Source organism: Strix uralensis, chromosome 4 (assembly GCF_047716275.1).
Source record: "Strix uralensis isolate ZFMK-TIS-50842 chromosome 4, bStrUra1, whole genome shotgun sequence".
Classification (NCBI taxonomy): domain Eukaryota; kingdom Metazoa; phylum Chordata; class Aves; order Strigiformes; family Strigidae; genus Strix; species Strix uralensis.
Genome location: NC_133975.1, coordinates 66826954 through 66845917, shown reverse-complemented (window position 1 = coordinate 66845917; position 18964 = coordinate 66826954). Strand labels below are relative to the sequence as shown.

General features: G+C 48.2%; 2 protein-coding genes across 5 annotated transcripts in view; one reads left to right on the top strand and one right to left on the bottom strand.

Moving 5' to 3' along the window:
• Nucleotides 1-4007, top strand: part of CCNI (cyclin I) — a 34290-nt gene extending 30283 nt beyond the window's left edge. The window contains exons 4-7 of the mRNA XM_074867080.1: nucleotides 264-338; nucleotides 506-646; nucleotides 1430-1660; nucleotides 2317-4007. Coding sequence (XP_074723181.1) covers nucleotides 264-338; nucleotides 506-646; nucleotides 1430-1660; nucleotides 2317-2775 — 906 coding nt within the window. The 3' untranslated portion in view covers nucleotides 2776-4007. The remainder of the gene's footprint in view (nucleotides 1-263; nucleotides 339-505; nucleotides 647-1429; nucleotides 1661-2316) is intronic.
• Nucleotides 4008-9948: 5941 nt separating this feature from the next.
• The window catches only part of SEPTIN11 (septin 11), a 59394-nt gene continuing 50378 nt past the window's right edge, over nucleotides 9949-18964 (bottom strand). The window contains exon 10 of one of the 4 annotated variants that reach the window (XM_074867078.1): nucleotides 9949-11964. In XM_074867078.1, the coding sequence (XP_074723179.1) occupies nucleotides 11949-11964 (16 nt within the window). In that variant the 3' untranslated portion in view covers nucleotides 9949-11948. Of the gene's footprint in view, nucleotides 11965-12442; nucleotides 16232-18964 lie in introns of those variants that run through there. The other 3 variants (XM_074867077.1, XM_074867076.1, XM_074867079.1) reach the window with 3 other exon arrangements.

Here is an 18964-nt window from a genome sequence, read left to right as displayed (position 1 = left end):
GAGCTCCTCCCACTCCAGCGCTGCACATCGGTGGGTGCCAGTTACAGTCATGGGGCTGGCAGATCGCTGTTCTGCCTTACGTCATGGAGGATGGATATTGCTTGGCACGGCTTGCCATCGGCAAGCGGAGGTCAGCCCACTGATCCAGACTGCGTTGCGTGGGCAGCTCATACCCTGGGGCTCAGGGTGTCCAACCAGAAAGGATTATGTGTAATTTTTGTATCACATTCACACAGAGATGTCTCTGCTCTTCTCTACCCTAGGCCCGTCCAAAGTACTTGAACTGTATTGCAATCAGCTGCTTCTTCCTTGCTGCAAAGACCATTGAAGAAGATGAGGTAATTCTCTTGTTCTTACTACCTTAGCGTTGTCTCAGTATAGACTCTTCCAGTCCTGCCTTTGCTTGCACATGGTGGCTGATGCTTGCCAGGACAGGAATGAAGCTTTTTGCGTGATTTCTATAATGACTGGTTTTCTTGTTCCTTTTTTGCGTTGGCTTTTGCAGAGGATTCCAGTACTGAAGGTGTTGGCTCGGGATAGCTTTTGTGGTTGTTCTCCAGCTGAAATTCGCAGAATGGAGAAGATTATCCTGGATAAACTGAACTGGGATCTTCACATGGCAACGCCACTGGATTTCCTCCATATTGTAAGGGGCTGTTTACATTCTTCTGGTGTCTTGTCGGTGTAAATAACCTATCGAGAGGTACCTACGTGTAGGGGCGTGAAGACCTCAGGATGTGTTTATAATTCTTCTGTACAAGCAGTCTCTGAAAAAAAAAGCCTTGCCAGAAAATTTCAGAGGAGACTTGCGACACTTTGGGTGCAATTTCCAAGATATGGGCCTGCCATCTGACCATCTGGCCTGTTTTGAGGCATGTTAAGCCACACACTAAGACTCATGGCTCCAGAAAACCTTGCCCCTAAGTCTTAATTGCTTGTGGTTTTGCTCAAAGCTAAGTACCAGGCAGCACAAAACCAGTAAGTAGAACCAAGGAGAAAGTACTTGCTACAAAAAGGCATGGCCAGAGAACCAGATTCAGATGAGGCCAAGGGAAGCAAAGCATCCTGAGGTTCTCTGTTGAATTTCATCCCCTCAGCTTGCTCAAGGAGTTTTTGTCTAGGACCCCTGAGCTGCCAGACCTGTGTTGTTGAGAGAAGGGTGGAAGGGGACAGCCTTTTGCAGAGCCCCAAGAAGCCTGGTCCCCAGGCAGACGAGGTGGATGGTGGCAGGTCCCGCCAGAAAGGCCGTACCAGGCTGTTGGTGGGTTCAATGCATTGGTTTTTTTCCACGGTGTGGAAATTGCCTTGAAGGTTAAGCTGGAGGATCCTTGTGCGTCAAAGACGTGTTGCACGCCATCCTTGAGGTCTGACCTGGCTTCGCCTGCGGGTGACACCAGCTGCCTCACGTGCTTGTTTCCCCCTTTCCCAGTTCCATGCAGTTGCGGTGTCCAACAGGCCTCAGCTACTGACCATCCTGCCCAAGCTGAGTCCCTCGCAGCACGTGGCGGCGCTCACCAAGCAGCTGCTGCACTGCATGGCCTGTTACCAGCTGCTGCAGTTCAAGGGCTCCATGCTGGCGCTGGCCATCGTCAGCCTGGAGCTGGAGAAGCTGCTCCCCGACTGGCTGGCTCTCGTCATCGAGCTGCTCCAGAAGGCCCAGGTGAGGGGGTGCTGGCACTGCGCACCGCAGCGGGGAGGTACTGGGGGCCACACGAGGCTGCGTCCTGCTCGGTGCTCTGGTGATCCGCGCCGGCCGGGGCTTTTGGGTCCCCAGTGGCTGGTCCCTGCCTGCAGTTAGGCTTTTGCGAGGACGGCTGTGCTTCAGCCTGAAGGGACAGGTGGGTGGGACAGCTCTGCCAAGCCTTGATCTTGACTGCAGCCAGCAGATGACAAAGCGGGGAGCTGCAGGCCCTGATGTGTACGGGCTCTCTCTGCACCAGGGAGAAAATAACACACTGGGAAGAAAATCCTAGTTAGCCGCTCAGCTGTTCCTTCTAAGTGTACGGGGTGGTCTGACAAACTCTCAAGCTGCTAAAAACACACAGTGAAACCTTTTAATATCTGAAAGATTTTTGCCCCCACTATTCCTGTGAAGTGTAAGAAGGGGCAGGGGTCCATACCATAAAAGCCATTGTGCTGGGGGTCTTTTTGGTCCTCTTATCACTTACTTCCTCCTGCATCCAGCACACCACTGAGAAGTGAGGTGCGTGGGTGGCCAGTGTGTTCAGCACGCTGGCCCTGCCCCGGCCGACAGTCTCTCCTCGCTGTGGCAGCAATGCTGCAATGCCGGTACCTTTGCTTGTCTTCCCCCTGCAGATGGATAGCTCGCAGCTGATCCACTGCCGGGAGCTCGTGGCACATCACCTTTCCACTCTGCAGCCTTCTCTGCTGCCCAATTCTGTATATGTCTACAGTCCCCTCCAGCACACCCTGGTGACCTGTAACAGAGGAGCGTTCAAATGCCAGCCCTCCTCTGTCCCAGGGCCGGGTTTCTCCAAGGACAACGGCAGGCCAGAAGTGCCCGTCACAGCTACAGCCGCGCTCTACCAGCGTCTGCCAGCTCCCAGCGGTTGCAAGCAAGCCTCTGCCAAGCGTAAAGTGGAAGAGATGGAAGTGGACGACTTCTACGACGGGATCAAGCGTCTCTACAATGAAGACATCGCTCCAGAGGTAGTGGCTCTTGAAAACATGGGCTCTGTGTGTGGCGCTGATGTCTCGAGGCAGGAGGGCAACGTTTCCCCTTGTCCACCTCTACAGCCAGTGTCTGTCATGTAGCTGTGAGCGTGCACCACCTGCTCCACCACAGCTACTCAAGAAACCACGCAGAACCTGGCATCCTCTGTCCGCAGCGGGGGGAGAAGGGGCCATACCTTGTCAGGCTGAACTGAAGGGAGCCAAAAAACAGAAAAAAAAATTCCCAACCCTTTTTTGAATTTTTTTCTTGTGCGGCTAATTATAGTTCCACTATTTAAGCACTTAAAAACACAAAAAAGTATAAAAATCTAAAAAAAGACCCAAAAACCAAACAAAAAAAGTAGCAAAAAATTGTTTCTTTCTAGTGTTGTCAGTTCCACTGTTTTTCTGCTCCTGTGTATTGTAACCCATTCTCCATGTCCAAGAGCTCACATCAGTTGTGCCGAGTTGTTCCAGGTTTCCCAGCCAACTAACACCTCTCTGATCCGATTTCCATCTGCTCCTTGCTCTCTCTCTGCTTGCTCCTCTTTTAATTCTCAGCAAGTCTTGTGCATGATGTTCTGTACTACCTGACCTTCACGAAGCTTTCTTTTTCCTTTTGAAAGAAAAAGGCCTTTTCTGTTTTGTTAGCACTTTGGTGTTTAAATGTGATAATATTTAAAAACTGGATTTAAACAAAAGGTTAGTCAGGGAAAAAAAACAAAACAAAACAACGCTTGCAAGCTGCTCCACACTTCAGTGTGAACGTACTCTAGAAGAACACTAGGGCAGCCAGCCACTGTGCTCTGTACCTTACACAGAGGCTTCGCCAAGTTAAAACAGTGCGTTTTCAAACACAGAAAGCAGTTAATAGATCTTGTATCACTTGAACAAAAACGGTGGTTTTTTTTCTTGTTTGCACCAAGAAACGTTGCACTCCGTGTGGATTTTCACCAACGCTTGACTGTTGACGTCAAGTGGAAACCTTAAATTCTGCAGAGTCTGTTTTTTTCCCATATGTTTATCAGCTTAGCCTGTGACCAGCACTGCTCCGTGAGGTGCTGGGGCGGCTATGTATGCCTGAGGTTTGAAAGGAGTGTAATTAGCAGCCACAAAACCAAAAGAAAAGACCCTAACCCTAAAGTTTTGTGTTCACGTAACTTCTAACCAAGAGTAAAACCTTTAAAAACTTGTCTCTTCAATGTTATACCTCTGTTTCTCAGAATGACCTGTCCCAATTGTAAGCTCTCTCCACAGCCCTGAGGAAGGTATCGTATTTGGAGCCATTGTACTGATGAAAGCCTTCTGGTAGCAATAAAGAAAGTTGTCCTGGATTCCAAGTTTTGTTTTGTGCTTTTCACCCGAGTCCAGGATCAGTTTTTACCCGGAGCCTGCATGGGAGCTGCTCTGTGCCAGAGCTGTGAGAAAGTGGCTTTCAGGGTGCTGGGCAGCTGGGGTGCCAGGGCAGTTGCAGAACAAACTTGTTGCCTCTGCAACAGGTCCAGCTTTAGCCCTGGCTCTGATGCCCCTCAGTCCCTCCCCTGTCCCCAGGCCGTTGGACACTGCTTCATCATGCCTGTCCCGTAACCATCTCCTCCTCCATATCCTGAACGCCCCCGCCAGAGAGCTGAGTTCCCCACACCCAGGCTGGCTGTAGATCCCTGCTTGCCTGACATCCCTTCCACTGCAGATCACATCTGATAACGAGAAGGTTGGTACACACGTCATTTCTGCTCTTTTTGTAAGCTCAGATTACCAAATGAATTCTGTCATCTCGCCTTCTTCCTGGCTGGCTTTGGTCTCGTGCGCTTCGGGAGGAGCCGGCCCCTTCTGCCTCCTGTGTTCTGAGGTGCCGCCCTTTTTGTTGTGCATGCTCCACTAGGACAAACTTCCCAGGTTTCAGCCCTCTTCCTGCCCATGTCCTGGAAACCTCCTCCAGAGGCTGCATTTCTCAGAGGGGTGTGCACCTTCCTTCCCTTCCAGCCCTTCCTGGCAGCCTCAGACCTTTTCTCTCTTGCTGCTTCTCAGTTTTGTCCGGCCAGGCTGCTGTGCAGTCCCGGGGCTTCACCTAGTGCACCCTTAGCAGAACACCCCGTCGCTGCGGTGTTTCCACGATACTGGTGCTCACTTCACCTCAAGGTGCGCATCTTTTTCAGTTAACTTGCACAACATAACGGCTCTAAATAAAAATAACCTCCCCAGTTTCCAGCACTAGATACAACAACATCAGCATGGGAAAGATGAGAGCCGGGTAATTTTCACACCCCTTGACAGCCACGCCAGGCCCCCGCGTTTCTGCGCAGAAGGGAGCCTTTGTGTGTGCCTGTGCTTGCTGCATGCCAGCAGCCGTAAGAACGATCCTGCTGATCCCGAGGGGAGCGGCTGCGTGTGCGCTCCGGGACAGGAGAGCCAGGGCTCTTGTCACTCTTCCAACGATACTGGCCTGCACGGTACAAAACCGTGGAGAGAGCTTTGTGGGACTACAGCTTATTTCAGTTGGTTTCCAACAGCGTGAGACATGCTGGGGAAGAAGAGAAGGTGGGGACCAAAGCGCCACGGCGCTGCCATCCCACAGCAGCCCCTTCCACTGGCAGATTCCCCCTGCCCCGTTTAAAGGACGCCTTCCCCCTCCCCCCATACAGGCACTCGTGAGGATTAACGGCCCAAACCCCTTTGCAGACATGCACAAGGGGGGAGTAGGCACGGGGCTGGGAAAGGAAGGTGCTCGCTTGTGGCAGCTGGCGGGGGCCTGGCTGGAACAGAAGGGAGAGAAGCTGGGCCTAAGGAGAAAGGTTTAGGTGCTGCAGGAGCAGTTCTTCTCTAACAGATGCGCTGCAGCCATGGCTGCAAGTTGCCCTGTGAGCAGTTTTCCTTCTCACAGCTTTTTCCTCCCCAAAAGCGACAGGGCAAGAGCAGGTCCTGCGCTGCCCCCGCACCAGCCACGTCCCCATCTCCTGCCAGCCCTGGCAGAGAGCTCTGCACTGAGCCAGCTGCTGAGCTTGTCTCAGTCCCAGGCGCCCCAGGAGAGCAGCCTCTTTTGTTTGTCGTTGCTTTAGATAAAAAGCAACATTACGGCAAAGGGGCAGGGGTGTAGCTCTCTAGTGAGAAGCAGCTCGTGAGAGTCACAAAGTTAAATTTACTGTATCATCAACTGCCTTCAGAAATGTGCTTGATAATCACAGCATTACTTCTGGCTCCTGCAATATTCCCCCAGAAACCTTCCCAACCTCCCTGTGCTGCACAAAGCCAGCCAAGCCACAGGCCCAACACGGCACACACCTGTGAGGCCAATACCTACAGGGGCAGGACTCAAAGCCACCCCTTGCTTCCACCACAGCTTTTGTGCTCCTGAGCCCCAAACACACAGGTGCTCCGCCAGCCCCAGTTTCAGCAGATGGCCTTTTGATTTCGTTAGTGCTACGCACAAATCCACACTGATTATCTTTCGCCTGGATACAGGCAACTCCTGCCCCCCATTTGGCCAGCCTACCTCCTCAGGGTCCTGCTGACAGGCTGCTGCCTGGCTGCCCTCCATAGGCTCTGGGACACTCATGGACCAGCTCTCTGGCTGTGTTGCCCAGCAGCACCCTGTTGCCTTTTGTCCTCCAGAAGGAAAAGGAAAAATCCCGTTTCTACAACTGCAAACGCACCACTTGAACTTGGCTCGCCCCTTCCTCTCTACCTTTGCTGTGAACACACTAGTTTTCAACACACCCTTTCAACCCACCACCATGTGTGGAACGCATCCACTAAGGAAACGCTTAGTTGTGCCTGTGGTACCTTGATTCACCCAACAGCCTGGTCGCACCACGCAGGCGTACAGACTCAACAGGGTACAAGGATTAACTTTCAGAACCCACCAACGCCCCAGGCGTCACTGGCTCAGCTCCACTGTGAGCCACAGGCCAAATGCAGCCAGACTCAGGGCACCAGCTTACCCCTCCCGCCCCGGTGCCCACTTGGCCACGGGAGAGCGGCGCTTTGGGGACTGGCCAGCCCGGCTCTCAGAGGCCAGGGCTGGCACACAGGCCTCTGCAGGGGACCACAGCAACATTACGCGGTGGCCTTCAGCTTTGCTGCTCTCCTGCTGCTGCTGGTGCTGCGGCCACCTGTGTCCCAGGCCAGCTGGGGTCGGTGCGGAGCCCGGGGAACACAGGTCTGCATTGCTGGCTCACAGATTTATGGTGTTTTGCTGCTGGAAAGGTGATGCTCAAAGACAGGCTTGCCTTTGAAAATGAAGCACATCCCAGCAAGATCAGCTCCCCCACGTAGTAAGGTCCAGCTGATTTGGAAATAACCTGCATTGCCAGAGAGAAAAAAACATTTCCCACTTCCTACATTTCCTCCCCAGAAAAAACCCCAGGCAATGATGCAGACCAAATTCAGCCCCCACCCATGGCCTCGCTATGACGGTAGCGGGCTGACTTGTAAGCTGCTCCTGCTGTCAGAGCACAGAACTGTCCTGGGGCGCTGCCAGGGCTCCCCAGCAGTCACGGGAGGATATCCCTTGATGCCTGTGACTCATCATAGTCATGGGACCTCCCCACAAGCTCCACAGCTGCCCAGTGCTTCATGCTACGGACCTGCCAAAGGCGCTGAGCACAGGGTCTGCCTGCTCTAGCGGTGAAGTCCAGCAGAGGACATGGGTGAGGTGAATGGCCAGCTGGAAGGGAAACCAATTTCAAATTGCAGGCTCACTTCCCTGCTGCCTCGTGTCCCTCACGAGCACTGGGATAAAACCATCGCATTCATAAAACCACATGTGTTACTACTCGGCACAGTCCTCCAAAACCCAGGGAGCACCCAAGTGCCTGGCAGCCATGTTTTCACAGCACACTGCTACTTGTTTCCAATGTCTTCCAGCAATAACCCCCACTCACCTTTACATGCTGCGCAGCCGTTATTCTCTGAATGGTTTGCTTTGAAGATGTGACAGCAGTAACCTCTCTGCAATTTTCTCCACAACACTGCCTCAAGAGATACCGATACACCTCCTCCACCCACCCTACCTCGCCTGGGGGACCATTCATGAAGTATTTCTCTCTTACACAAGACCTGCAGGTACCAAACATGGAGGAGATGCTCGTTCCTTGAATAGCTGGTAGGTCGATCCCTCAGACCCCTCTGCTAGGCTGTGAGCCAGCCCCAGCCCACGGTGGCCAACAGCAGCATGGCACCGCACCCGCCCAGCTCCTGCCATGGGGCACAGCCAACCTGGAAGCTGTTCCTAGCCCTGGGTTTGGAAAACCAAAGTTCCTTTTTAGCCAACAGCAGTGACAGGAGGGTTAAGCCCACAAGCATGATTTTAAACTTGGGCACCTTCTCACTCCTGTGGATGAAACAGCTTTCCCAGCTCTGCTAGGGACATTTGGTGACACCGAGTGACAAATAACCTCCCTGGGCTGTCCAACAACAGGTTTCACACTGCCTTCCCCTCCCCATGCCAACACCTCTTCCCCTGACAGCTGCACACCACAGAGGAAGCGAGCCAAAGGGCACGTCGCCATCCCTTCCCCCGCACCACACCGAGGTGTGGGAAAGTCTGTGCCACACTCCCTCAGCTCAGCCCCTTGTCCGACCCGTGTGTCTGGCTGCAAACACCGCTTGCAGTGCCTGTACGTGCTTTCTGTTCTGTTCCCCGCCCTCTGCCTCAAGTATCCACCACCAGATTACGGATGTCAGATGTTTCATCCTGGTTTTCCACCTGCCCGCCCTTATGGCTCTGTTCCCCATAAATTTAACTTTTTTAAAAAAACCCCAACAAACCAACCCCAAACACCCTTCTGCTGACACCATCTGCCTCAACAACCTGAAGCAACAAATTCCTGAAGTTTACTACCTGCTCTGTGAGAAACTTATTCCATGTTCTGAGCTGATTTCCTTCTAGCTAAGTGCCCCTCTGGTTCTAGTCCCAACGATTTGGTAACTAGCAGGTCGTCATCCACTGTCATCACAGCTTAGCCGACTTTGTAACACAGAAGCACAAATAAATATAGGCTGGAAGGGACCTCTAGAGGACATCTGCTGCAACCTCCAGCTCACAGCGGGGCTGATCCTCCCTCTCATCTTAGCCTTTCCCTCTCCAAACTGAGGCCTCCAAGCCTTTGCGGTCTCACCTGGCAGGCTGCTGCTCCATCCCATTTACCATTAGTGCCCTTCTCTAACTCCACTACGTCCTTCTGGAGACATGAAGTCCAGAGCTGCATGTGGGACTCAAGGCACCAGCACAGTAACACTCTAGAGCTGCAAAATAAAGGCAGTCCATGTAAGTGCTGGCATTTAGTTTGTGCCTATCTGCTTCTCTTCATATAAAGCTTTAAAAAAAAAAAAAATTGTATTTGGAGTTTAAAAGTCAACCAACAAAAGAGTTTGCCCCTCTTCAAACCTTGATGCAGCAGCACTACTGGTGGGTCATCTAGCCCTGAGCCCCTCCAGCTGATGAAGAACCTCCTCCTCTGGTACAGCTCAGAACTTGCCAAGGGCAGAACCGCCCTAAAAGTCAAGGTCTTGAGAGCTGCTTGAAAAGCCCAGGGCTGATCTGGCGAACGGGAGTCTATCAGGATACTCCTTCAGTGCTGTCAATCTGCAGATGCGGTCATGACTTCCTACTGTCACACACAAGATTTCAGAGTCACAGGGCACAGCTACAGGGTTAAGATGATGGGGCTAGCAGCACTTGCTATCTATCCTCTTTTTAGGTACGGGGTAGAACAACCCCACCACCACCTAATTTTTTTCTTCTTACTTCAGTGAACCATTCCCAGCCACCCATGATCAAGCCTGGGTCCCAAACCACTGTCATCAGCACAACATGGGTGACCTGACATGAGGTAGAGCCCCGCAGAATAGCTCTATGCCCATGCAGGATCATGAACTAAATAATAACAAGTGACTGACCATTGCAAGAGAGAAGCTATAGCACAGTGGTGGGATTTTACACACTAGACTCCTACCACCAGATAAACCCATGCTACAATTTTTAAATGGAAAGGAAAAAAAAAAAGTTGAAGGACTGAGAGTAACATAAGGAGAGGATTCCCCCCTTCCATAAACAGGGGTGCTGGGGAAGGTCTCACCATGCATAATGCTGCAGGAGCCATCTGATGGGTGGGCTGGCCTCTGGGCAAGTAACCAGCAGGGTATTTTGGCAAGTTGGAGGCTACCATGGAGAGGATTGCAGGGACAAGCCACAGCAAGGCCCCCGGGCCTGAGGCAGTGGTCCCTGACGCCGCAGACTGGCTCAGGCGCCAACACCGAAAAAAAAGACACAGCACTCGTAAACTGGGCGTTTTAATGGGCAAGACATTTTCTCAGTAAACAGTGACCACCTTCATGCGCAGAGACCCTGGGCTGGAGATGACACTCGCCCTGCATGAGGAACAGGAGTGGCTCAAGGACCAGCACGCCCCAATCTCGCAGCAGCCCTTGATGCAAACTTAATGACTGATTTCAGAAAATACATGTCTCAACCCATTGCTTTTTGCTAGGTATGAGTGGCCCAGTGCACACAGAGCACCGCTGCCTAAGCCCTGTCAGAACAAAAAGGATTCCCTCCTGCAAGTGGTGCAACCTGTTCCCAGTTAGCAAGGCACCCACGGAGTTGTGCAGAATAAGGAGAGGAATTAACACGGGCAAGGCTTAATTCAGCAATACCCTCAAGGCCTCAACCCGTGAAGCATTAGCTACTCTGTTTTGTCCTCAGAAGGCTGAATGTGAATTCTAGATTGGACTACCTTGTGGTAAGCACTGGTGGGTGGTGAGCAGACCCCAGCAGGTATCCCCTGAGACCACTGAAGCCTACAGAGAGAAGCAGACTCCCTTTTTGGTATTAATGCAGATTCTGTCCTAAGCTACATTTGTGCAAATATTCATACCCCTTCAGTCTGGGCAATGGTCAGAAATTCCGTTTGCATATCAGGTAAATCATTACAGTATTCGCACAAGGCCAATATTTAATAATTTTTCCAATTGTATCTATAAAGTAACTTAGTTGGTTGCAAAGGTTTCAAGGATAAACAGTTTTTCTGCCACTTTACAAAAATAGCCACCAGCTGCAGGGAGCTTCTAGTGATCTAACCCTTGTCACCAAGAAGTAAGTGCTGAGAAATATTGTGCTTTGAAAAAAAAACCAGCTGATTTCAGCAGAGACCTGTGGCATCTTGCACTTCATGCACAGATTGGAAGAGACAAAACCCAGATGATTTAATAGTACCTTTTCCATGGGAGGTTGAAGGAGATGAATTCCTTGACTAAGGTTCACGGATGAATAAAAAAAAAAAAAAATTCACTAGTATTTGGTTAAAAAACAAGTGCATCACCCCATATGAAAAAAACGTCCAAAGAGGATCAGGCTGTCTCCTTCTATCCATCCCAAACCAGCTAGAGGTCACTACACACCAAGTTTACAAGCTTTGTGTTTACCTCCAAACAATACTCTGGCACTTCTCAAGCTTTTTATCTGAATTCACTTCCAAATTAAGTAAGTTAGAAAGTTTAACAACTAACCCACATCCAGGATTTTTTAAAAAATAATCGCTATTTAGGCTTCATGAAAATAAAGTCCTCAATCTAAATACAAGTCAGTGCAGTTCAGTTGTGCAAGAAATATGTACTTTGCTCATACAGAGGCAGATCAGCCAAAAAATAATAAGGCCATGACTGTCCAGAACAGGCTGCATCAGTGCAACAGTATGCAACATCAGCCATCTCTGCTTCATGCGACTGCATACCAAAAACAGTCACCTAGGTCTAAGGACTTATCTTCAGCACACATTAGAGGAGCACAGGACATACTTGTGATGAAGTCGGGGTGTCCAAAGCAGCCAGACTTGATCTTTAGAGGCAGAAATGAAGTCCTCTGCCTAGGCACATTCACCCTCATCCACAGTCTGTCATTCTATTTGTCATCAGCAACACGAGCATATTATGGCAAAAGAAAAGAAAATGGAGAGGAAGAAAAAAAAACCCAAACACCTAACCCAGTGCAATATCTCACATTATGGCCAAGCTCTCTCCTCCAGCCATTACCTCTGTCATTTTTGGTAGCCTCAATTCTGTCGGAGACACGCCAGGAGCAGACAGATCCCACACAGAGACACACAGCACAGCGCACCCTCAGACGCACAGGTGAAAAACAAAAAGGGAAGGAGAGAAGGGCGGACGTGATGGAAGAATGAGATGGCTCTTCTCCTGGCGGGGGTGCCCATAGCCGCAGGATCTTCCAGTGCCCTACTGCCCACTGGGAGAGAGGGTGTGGGGCTTTGGCAAGATGACGGTTACATAAAGAAGAAGCTACAGAAAAAGAGAAAAACAGAAAAGAAAAGAAACAGAGGTTCAGAATTGAAATGAAAAAGTGACAGAGAAAAAAAAAAAAAAAGGAGGAACAATATTTTAAAGGAAGTAAGCCATGAAGGGAAGAGTGCACTGGGGAGGTGTCATGCAAGCCAACCACACCAGTGAGGCCTGGACCTCTTCAAGACACTGACTGATTTGGAGAACAAGTTGACAACCACCACAAAAAGTGACCAAACACCAGCACAAACCTAGAGATGCACCTCAAAGGCACAACACAACCTGTCGGGAAACCTCACATTTCCTCAGCCCCTTCTGTCACATCATTACAAAATGGCAACAGCAAAACAAAGTCACAAAGGCCACGTGAAGACCAAACCATTTGGGTAAAAACATATTTCCTCTCCCTACTTCACGTGTTGGCACTACTTGTATATGTAACCTAAAGCATATAGAAGAAATAACTGAGCTTATGCTATAAGGTTATTATTCAATTTGTAATTCAAAAACTGAAATATTTAAACATCAAATAAAGTGACAATATCTAACAGATGCATACATATAATTTGCATTAACACTGTATGTAGGTTACACAATTATTTAGTTACAAACATGGGTTATTTTCAAATAGCAAGGTAAATAAAGTTCTACATCTATAGTTTAAGGCAATCAGGATATTAAAAATGTATACAAATACAATATTTCTACGGCTGTTCACAGCTTTATTTTCTGTTAATTAAAAAACCCTTCATATTTGTACAGTTCCATGCTGACACACGCTGATGAGAGCGTCATGGATATCATATACTGCAAATGCAACCAGGGTCCTCGGAGAAGAAACAAATACGCACTCTTCTAACATCTTAGAAGGGCAAATGGTAACCGGATTCAGATGGACATATCTGATATGATCACACACAAAAAGACATTTCCATTCTCACTTGGACGTTTTTAGGAGAAGCAGAATGAGAGCTACCTGGAGAAACACTGGTCATGTTAAATAAAGACATGCTTAAAGAGACACACAGAGATACACATCTCCTTGATGGGATTTCAAGCTGTCAAAAGCACACAGAGGGCGTGACACAAGTTGCAGCTTTCAGGCTGCAGAGGAGCCCGGGGTGGATGCTTTCCCCCCTCCCCAGCAGCACCACACGCCGCAGGAGATGGCCATTAAACACATCGCCTTGCATGAGCTCAGAGGGCACCTTCCCACTTACTGCCCTCCTGGAAAGGAACTGTGCAACCCCAGTGAGGATTTGGGAGAGCGAACCCTTATTCATCTCCACTTTTTCGGCTGGCTGCCAGACACATGTATGCTCACCTCTGCAGAGCAATTGCAGCCCCTCTCAGTGACCTGGATTTTGTTTGTTTTCCCATTCTGGGGGTTCGTTCCACGCCCTGGGAACCCATCATCCCAGAAACACACATTACAGTGTGCTTTCCTGCTCCTTTATATTATTTTAAGGTTTGAAATCCACCTTGTCAGGGACACGCAGCATTATCAGCTAGTTACCATCACTGTCTAACACACATTAAAGGCTGCAGTGCCTCTCAAGCAAGGCTTTTGCCCATGCAACTGTCTGTCCACAGCTTCAGGACTGGCTTGCTAGCTCCAAGCGTGCAGAGAAGCTGTGCAGGGTTGCTTTAGGCATTCAACAGGAGCTGGATGTCATGTTCCCTATGGCTTCTTCTCAACATCTCAGCAAAACCAGATTATTGCAGGAAGTTTTAAAGTAGTTTTAACTGTGCCACTTGTAAGTAAGCGGACTTAAAGAACCCCCCAGAAAAACACAACTAGTTTCATATCAGTTGAGAAGCAGAAAGGGTGAAGTCTCTTACTACTGTACTTACATGCAAAGGTGAAAGCACATCCAACTAGATTTGAGTGTATCATTTACTCCATGCAGAATCAGGGGCTACTGTGAAAAAAGGCATAAGTAAAGAAAAGAAGGAAGTGCAGCAGTAACAAGCTAAACATGGCCCAGGGGTTTAAGGAGAAAAAAAGTCATTAACATCTCCTTTGGCAAAAAAACAAAACAGTACCTTTAACTTTTGCAAGTTTATAGTTTATTCCCAGTTCCTCCAAAACAGCTTGCTTTTTGCTGGAGAAAGAAACCCAACCAAAAATACATTAATGCATTTGGCCACAGCTTTCTGTCAAAAAAAAAAAAAAAAATATAGCTAAGACTCAGCGGATTTCCCCTGCCAAGTGTCCCTTGAAGGGCTGTTAAATGAAGCAGGACAAATAAATGTTAAAATTAAGTTTTCTACTTGGCACAAAAAGCTGGTAATTAAGATGAGGACATGCACAGAGACAGCTGAAGCAAAGCATACCGCCACAAGCATTCAATGATGTGCATACGATGTGACTGTAAAAAACTCATGCCAAGAAACAAACTTCTTCCTTGATAACTCAACATTTTAAAGTTGGGTTTGCCAGGAGCCACAATAACCATAGTTTCATTTTTCCAAACAACCCCCTAGCAAACCTCTTTAAGTGGACAAAAAGACCAGTAGGTGCGATTAAAAAAAAAAAAAACCACAACAAAACCCAACAACAAACAAACCAAAAAACCCAACAACAATTAAAAAAAGAAAAGGCTCAACTATTTTATTGGCAACTCATTTATCTCCAACCAATTTTTGCTGGCTGTCCAAGACATTGTATTTAGATGTCCTCTTCCCAAAGCCATGTTTAAGCAGTGAGGGTTAAAAAGTAAGACAACCCAAATGCTGACCTGCAAACACATTTTCCAAGCCAACACTTCAGAAAAGATGATAGTTCTGCCTTTTTTTCCCCCCTTCCCCAGAGAGGCAAGAAATCCCATCCTGGAAACAAGCAAAGAACTGCAGTGCGTGAGACTTAGGTGGAAAGAGTTATTTTTAAGAGTGGTTTAAAGAAAGAAACAAAAGACTACCTAGCTAGGAGTAGTGGAAATGCTGGCTGTACATCAGCAGAAGAGAAAGAAATCCAGAAGTCATAGGGTAAGCATGGCTCGCCACTTCTTAGGAAGGAAGAGAAAGACTCTGTCCGAAAAGCAATGGCATAGAAAACACACATTAAACAGACCAATTTCCACAGAGCGAGGCATGGCTTGTGCTAAATCTCCTTTGCAGGTTCAAGGGACGTCTAAATGGGACATTGTCCCTGGTGCAGGAGGGCTGGGGAGGAGCACGGGGAATCTGTGTCCAGGCACCCTCTCTCCCTTGACATGAAATTTGGGATCCCACAGCTTTGAAGTCTGTATTAAGTGTGTGCAGGAATCCTCTTGAAGGCTCTAAAAGGATGCTGAAGGCTATGCCTTCCCCTCAAGCCCAAGTATGTGATTCCATAAGGGCTGCTAAGTCTTGCTACGATCATGCATAGTGAAAACCAGGTACTATTTCAAGTGAGGTTTCAAAGGTTATGGTCAGGCAAGTAATACATGGAAAGCAGTAATGAGAAATGGTCCTTCTCCCAGGCACCTGCAGCGCCGCTTGGCTCCCACCGCAGCATTCAGCAGGTAGCTACTACACTGAACTGGAAGGGTGGCTGTAAAAATATGCCAGCACATGACAATAAATCCAAGCCAACTAGTATGATCAAGTCAGACAACAAAAACGGGAACTAATAAAAAATATCATGCAAGTGTAATGGCATGCAAGGTCAGTTAAACTTTTGTTATCTACACACACATACCCCCCTCCCTCTCCCCCAACAGCGGGACTCATATTGCTCTAACACATTAGCTATTGAAGGAACGTGGGTCGGACTGAACTCCAGGGTTTAGCCACGCCGGGGACTGGGCTGTGACCCTCATAGAGCAGTAATTCCCTGAGGCTGGTTTCTGCAGACCCAGGGACCCCTTCAGCACAGGGCTATTGCAGCCAGCCCTCTGAGAGCTGGGTAGGCCAGCAGCACTGAGGACCTGATCCAGGCAATGATGCTCACTCACAGTGCTGGCATCCAGCCCTGACTCTCAGTTCAAATTTGGGGCCAAGAATGATTTACTGCTGATGGTTTTGATGAGAAAAATATATGGTATCGTTACCTTGCCCCTCCACCCTCCCCTGAACTTCCAGTTGCATACAGTCCTGTACCCAATCCTTCTTCCTTCTTGTTCCCACTATGTTATTAGATGAGTTAATAGTTATTCATGTTAAAAAAATGAAAAAAAAAAAGAAGAAAAAAGAAAAAAGAAAACAGATGGCAGAGACACATTACTGCAAAAGCAGGTGAATGCAGGAACATCCTTGGCTTGACAGGCTTTATGTGAAGCTTGCACTGCAAGTTAAAAAAAGAACAAAAAACAAAAAAGTTAGCAATAATTGAACTCAAAATGAAAAAAAAAAAAATGAAAACCAAAATCAAAGAAAGCTGGGAGAGCCGACACCAGCAACCCGCTCTGGTGGGTGGGCATGCAGATGGATTATGGAATTATAAAGAAATTAAACCTCAAGACTGGGCTCTACTGCAGCCTATGACAAGCAAAAACAAAAAGAAAATCTGAAGGGGCAGAACTACTGAACAACCAACCACATAAGTTAGTCAAGGTTACAGTCTATAACCACAAAGAGGTTGGTGTCTTTAAGCTTCATTTTTTGCAGTGTGCGTGGCTGGAGGGTATGGTTGAAGGTGTCCAGTTTGGGTTACTTTACACAGGCGCTCCTGCAGAAGGCCGTGTGCTTAGCCTTTGCCCAAACTCGTGTATTTCATCTCCAGGCACCATGATGTCTCCCAGCACTTCAGCCTTCACACCCAAGTCAGATCCTTCAGACATCAACAAACCCCTCTTTTTACAGGGTGTTGGGCCAGGCCCCATTATAAGTGTTACAGCTCAGGATATAGCTGTGTGTTAGAGTTCAGGGACTGCTCTGGGACTAAGCATGGCCCACGATGGCCAGACCAGTCACACACTGGCCTGGAAACTATTATACAGAAAGGAAACTGAAAAAAAGTTTTTCATCTGGTTTTCAGAAGTAGCTTGAAATAAACAGAAACAGAGCCCAAACAGATGGTCCCGGCTCCTGGGGGGGGTTGAGGGTGAGCAAGTAACACAACAGCATGTGTTGAGGCATGCATGGGGCCATCTACCAAACAACAGGCAAGCACCACAACGCTATTTGCTGTTCCTATTTGGCTTTGCCAAGTCCATTGCCAGGAACCATCTCCAGATTGTTCAGGTTTGAAACAGTCCCATCCCAAAATTCCCAAAATTATGGCTTGGGCTTGGTATGTATGCTCAGCCCCACATTCAGGAAAGTACTTGAGTACATGTCTACTCTACGGTCACACAAGTGTCTCAGGTACACAGATGTGCTGTCCTGAAAACAGCACACTTCTGTCATCAGGCCAGAGCTGCAACAATTTTAGATGAAAAAAGCATAAGCTACAGGAATCTGAGAAATGCATTACAAAAAAAGTATAAAAAGACAAGTTGTTCCTATAGGAATAGTCCGGAAACCAAAGTGCCAAGTTCCCCCTCATGGAGTTTGGCCAGCAGCAGATTTCACCCTGAGCCTTCCCTCCGGCTTGCACAGCACAGAGGAAAGTCTCTGTTGTTCAAGTTGGAGAAATCTGATCCCACCTTGAGAAAAAAGCATTTCTGGGGAGGCTGCAAGGATCGTGCATGGCAAGGATTTCCTCTGGCAACTGCACAAGAACCACCATGTCAGCACAGAGAAAAGATTGAAAGCCTTACCTATACAAACTGCAGCTTTTCATTAGAGTGCAAGAAGAAACTTAAAGCCTTTAGAAAAACCAAGGTGTACTACAAGGCAGAAGCATCCGCATTTCCCTTTAAAGCCTCCGTTAGTAATTCAGACACTAAAGAACAATTGAAGCAGTTACAGCACCTGGTGTGGAGCGACACTGAAAGGACACACTAAAACACGTGCATGTTCCTCATGACTGGATTTCTGTGAATGCATCAGCAAAGCAGAGACTGTGTTTGTCATGGTCGCTAGAAACATCCATGTATCACACCCACAACATTGTGCATGTGCCAGCCAACTTCACAGAAGCAAATAGCTAACACTGACTACCAAAAGTTACAAAACTCCCCAGACCATTATATACTGCACTGGTCTTATATCTAAGAGGTGAAAAATCTGACTGCAGAGTTCTTAAAAATATTAAGCTATCAACTCCATTTAAGAGATAAGAAAAAGGGTCTTTAAAATTTTCCATTCTTTCTTGGAAACAGGTCACCATGTCTGAATTCTCATGTGAGAGGAGACTGGTGTTTCAGCCTATCCTATTTACAGGCATCGTCACAGAAGGGTATTTCAGCATGCTTGGAGGTTAGCTGCTGACACTTACTGTTACTACAGTTCAGCATGACACTGATCAGTCTGTAATGATTTCTTTACCCAAGCAGAGCATGCAGCACACAAGCACTCTGTATTACAGCAGGTGCCGAAGGCCAGGTTCTCAGTTAGCATAAAGCAGCACAGCTCCATAGGAGCTACATTAATTTACATCAGCTGAGGAACTAGCCCTAGGCCCTCCTCACCTTCCCTGGGGAAGCCAGGGGCAGAAGCAACAAACGGGCACCGAATCAGCAGCAGAGAGAGGGAACATGCAGTGAGTGTCAGCAAACTTCCCAAAGTATAAAAATATACTAGTATATATGCAATACAACAGAATCTCATAGGCTCACGCTGTAAGACAGCTCAGACCTGGCTTAAGTTCACAGGTTAGCAAGGGAGATAAAAGTGTCTGTACCATATCCCTACTAGCATTTTGGTTCTTTCAACAGTGACAGCTTAGCATTAATTCAGTAGGTTACTCTGCCAGAGTCTATTAAGGAATGCACCCCTTCGCTATTGGCTATTAAGAGAAGCCTGGAACTGTCATTTTTGTGTGTGGGTTAAAGAAGCATTTTCGAGCGAGATTTACTGCATTACCATCTTTACAGCTTTCCCGATTGCAGTTATCAACTATTGCCGTTATCACAAATGACCCAGACAGGACTTGCATGAGTACCCCCTTACTAGGTACGGAAAAAGCAAATGG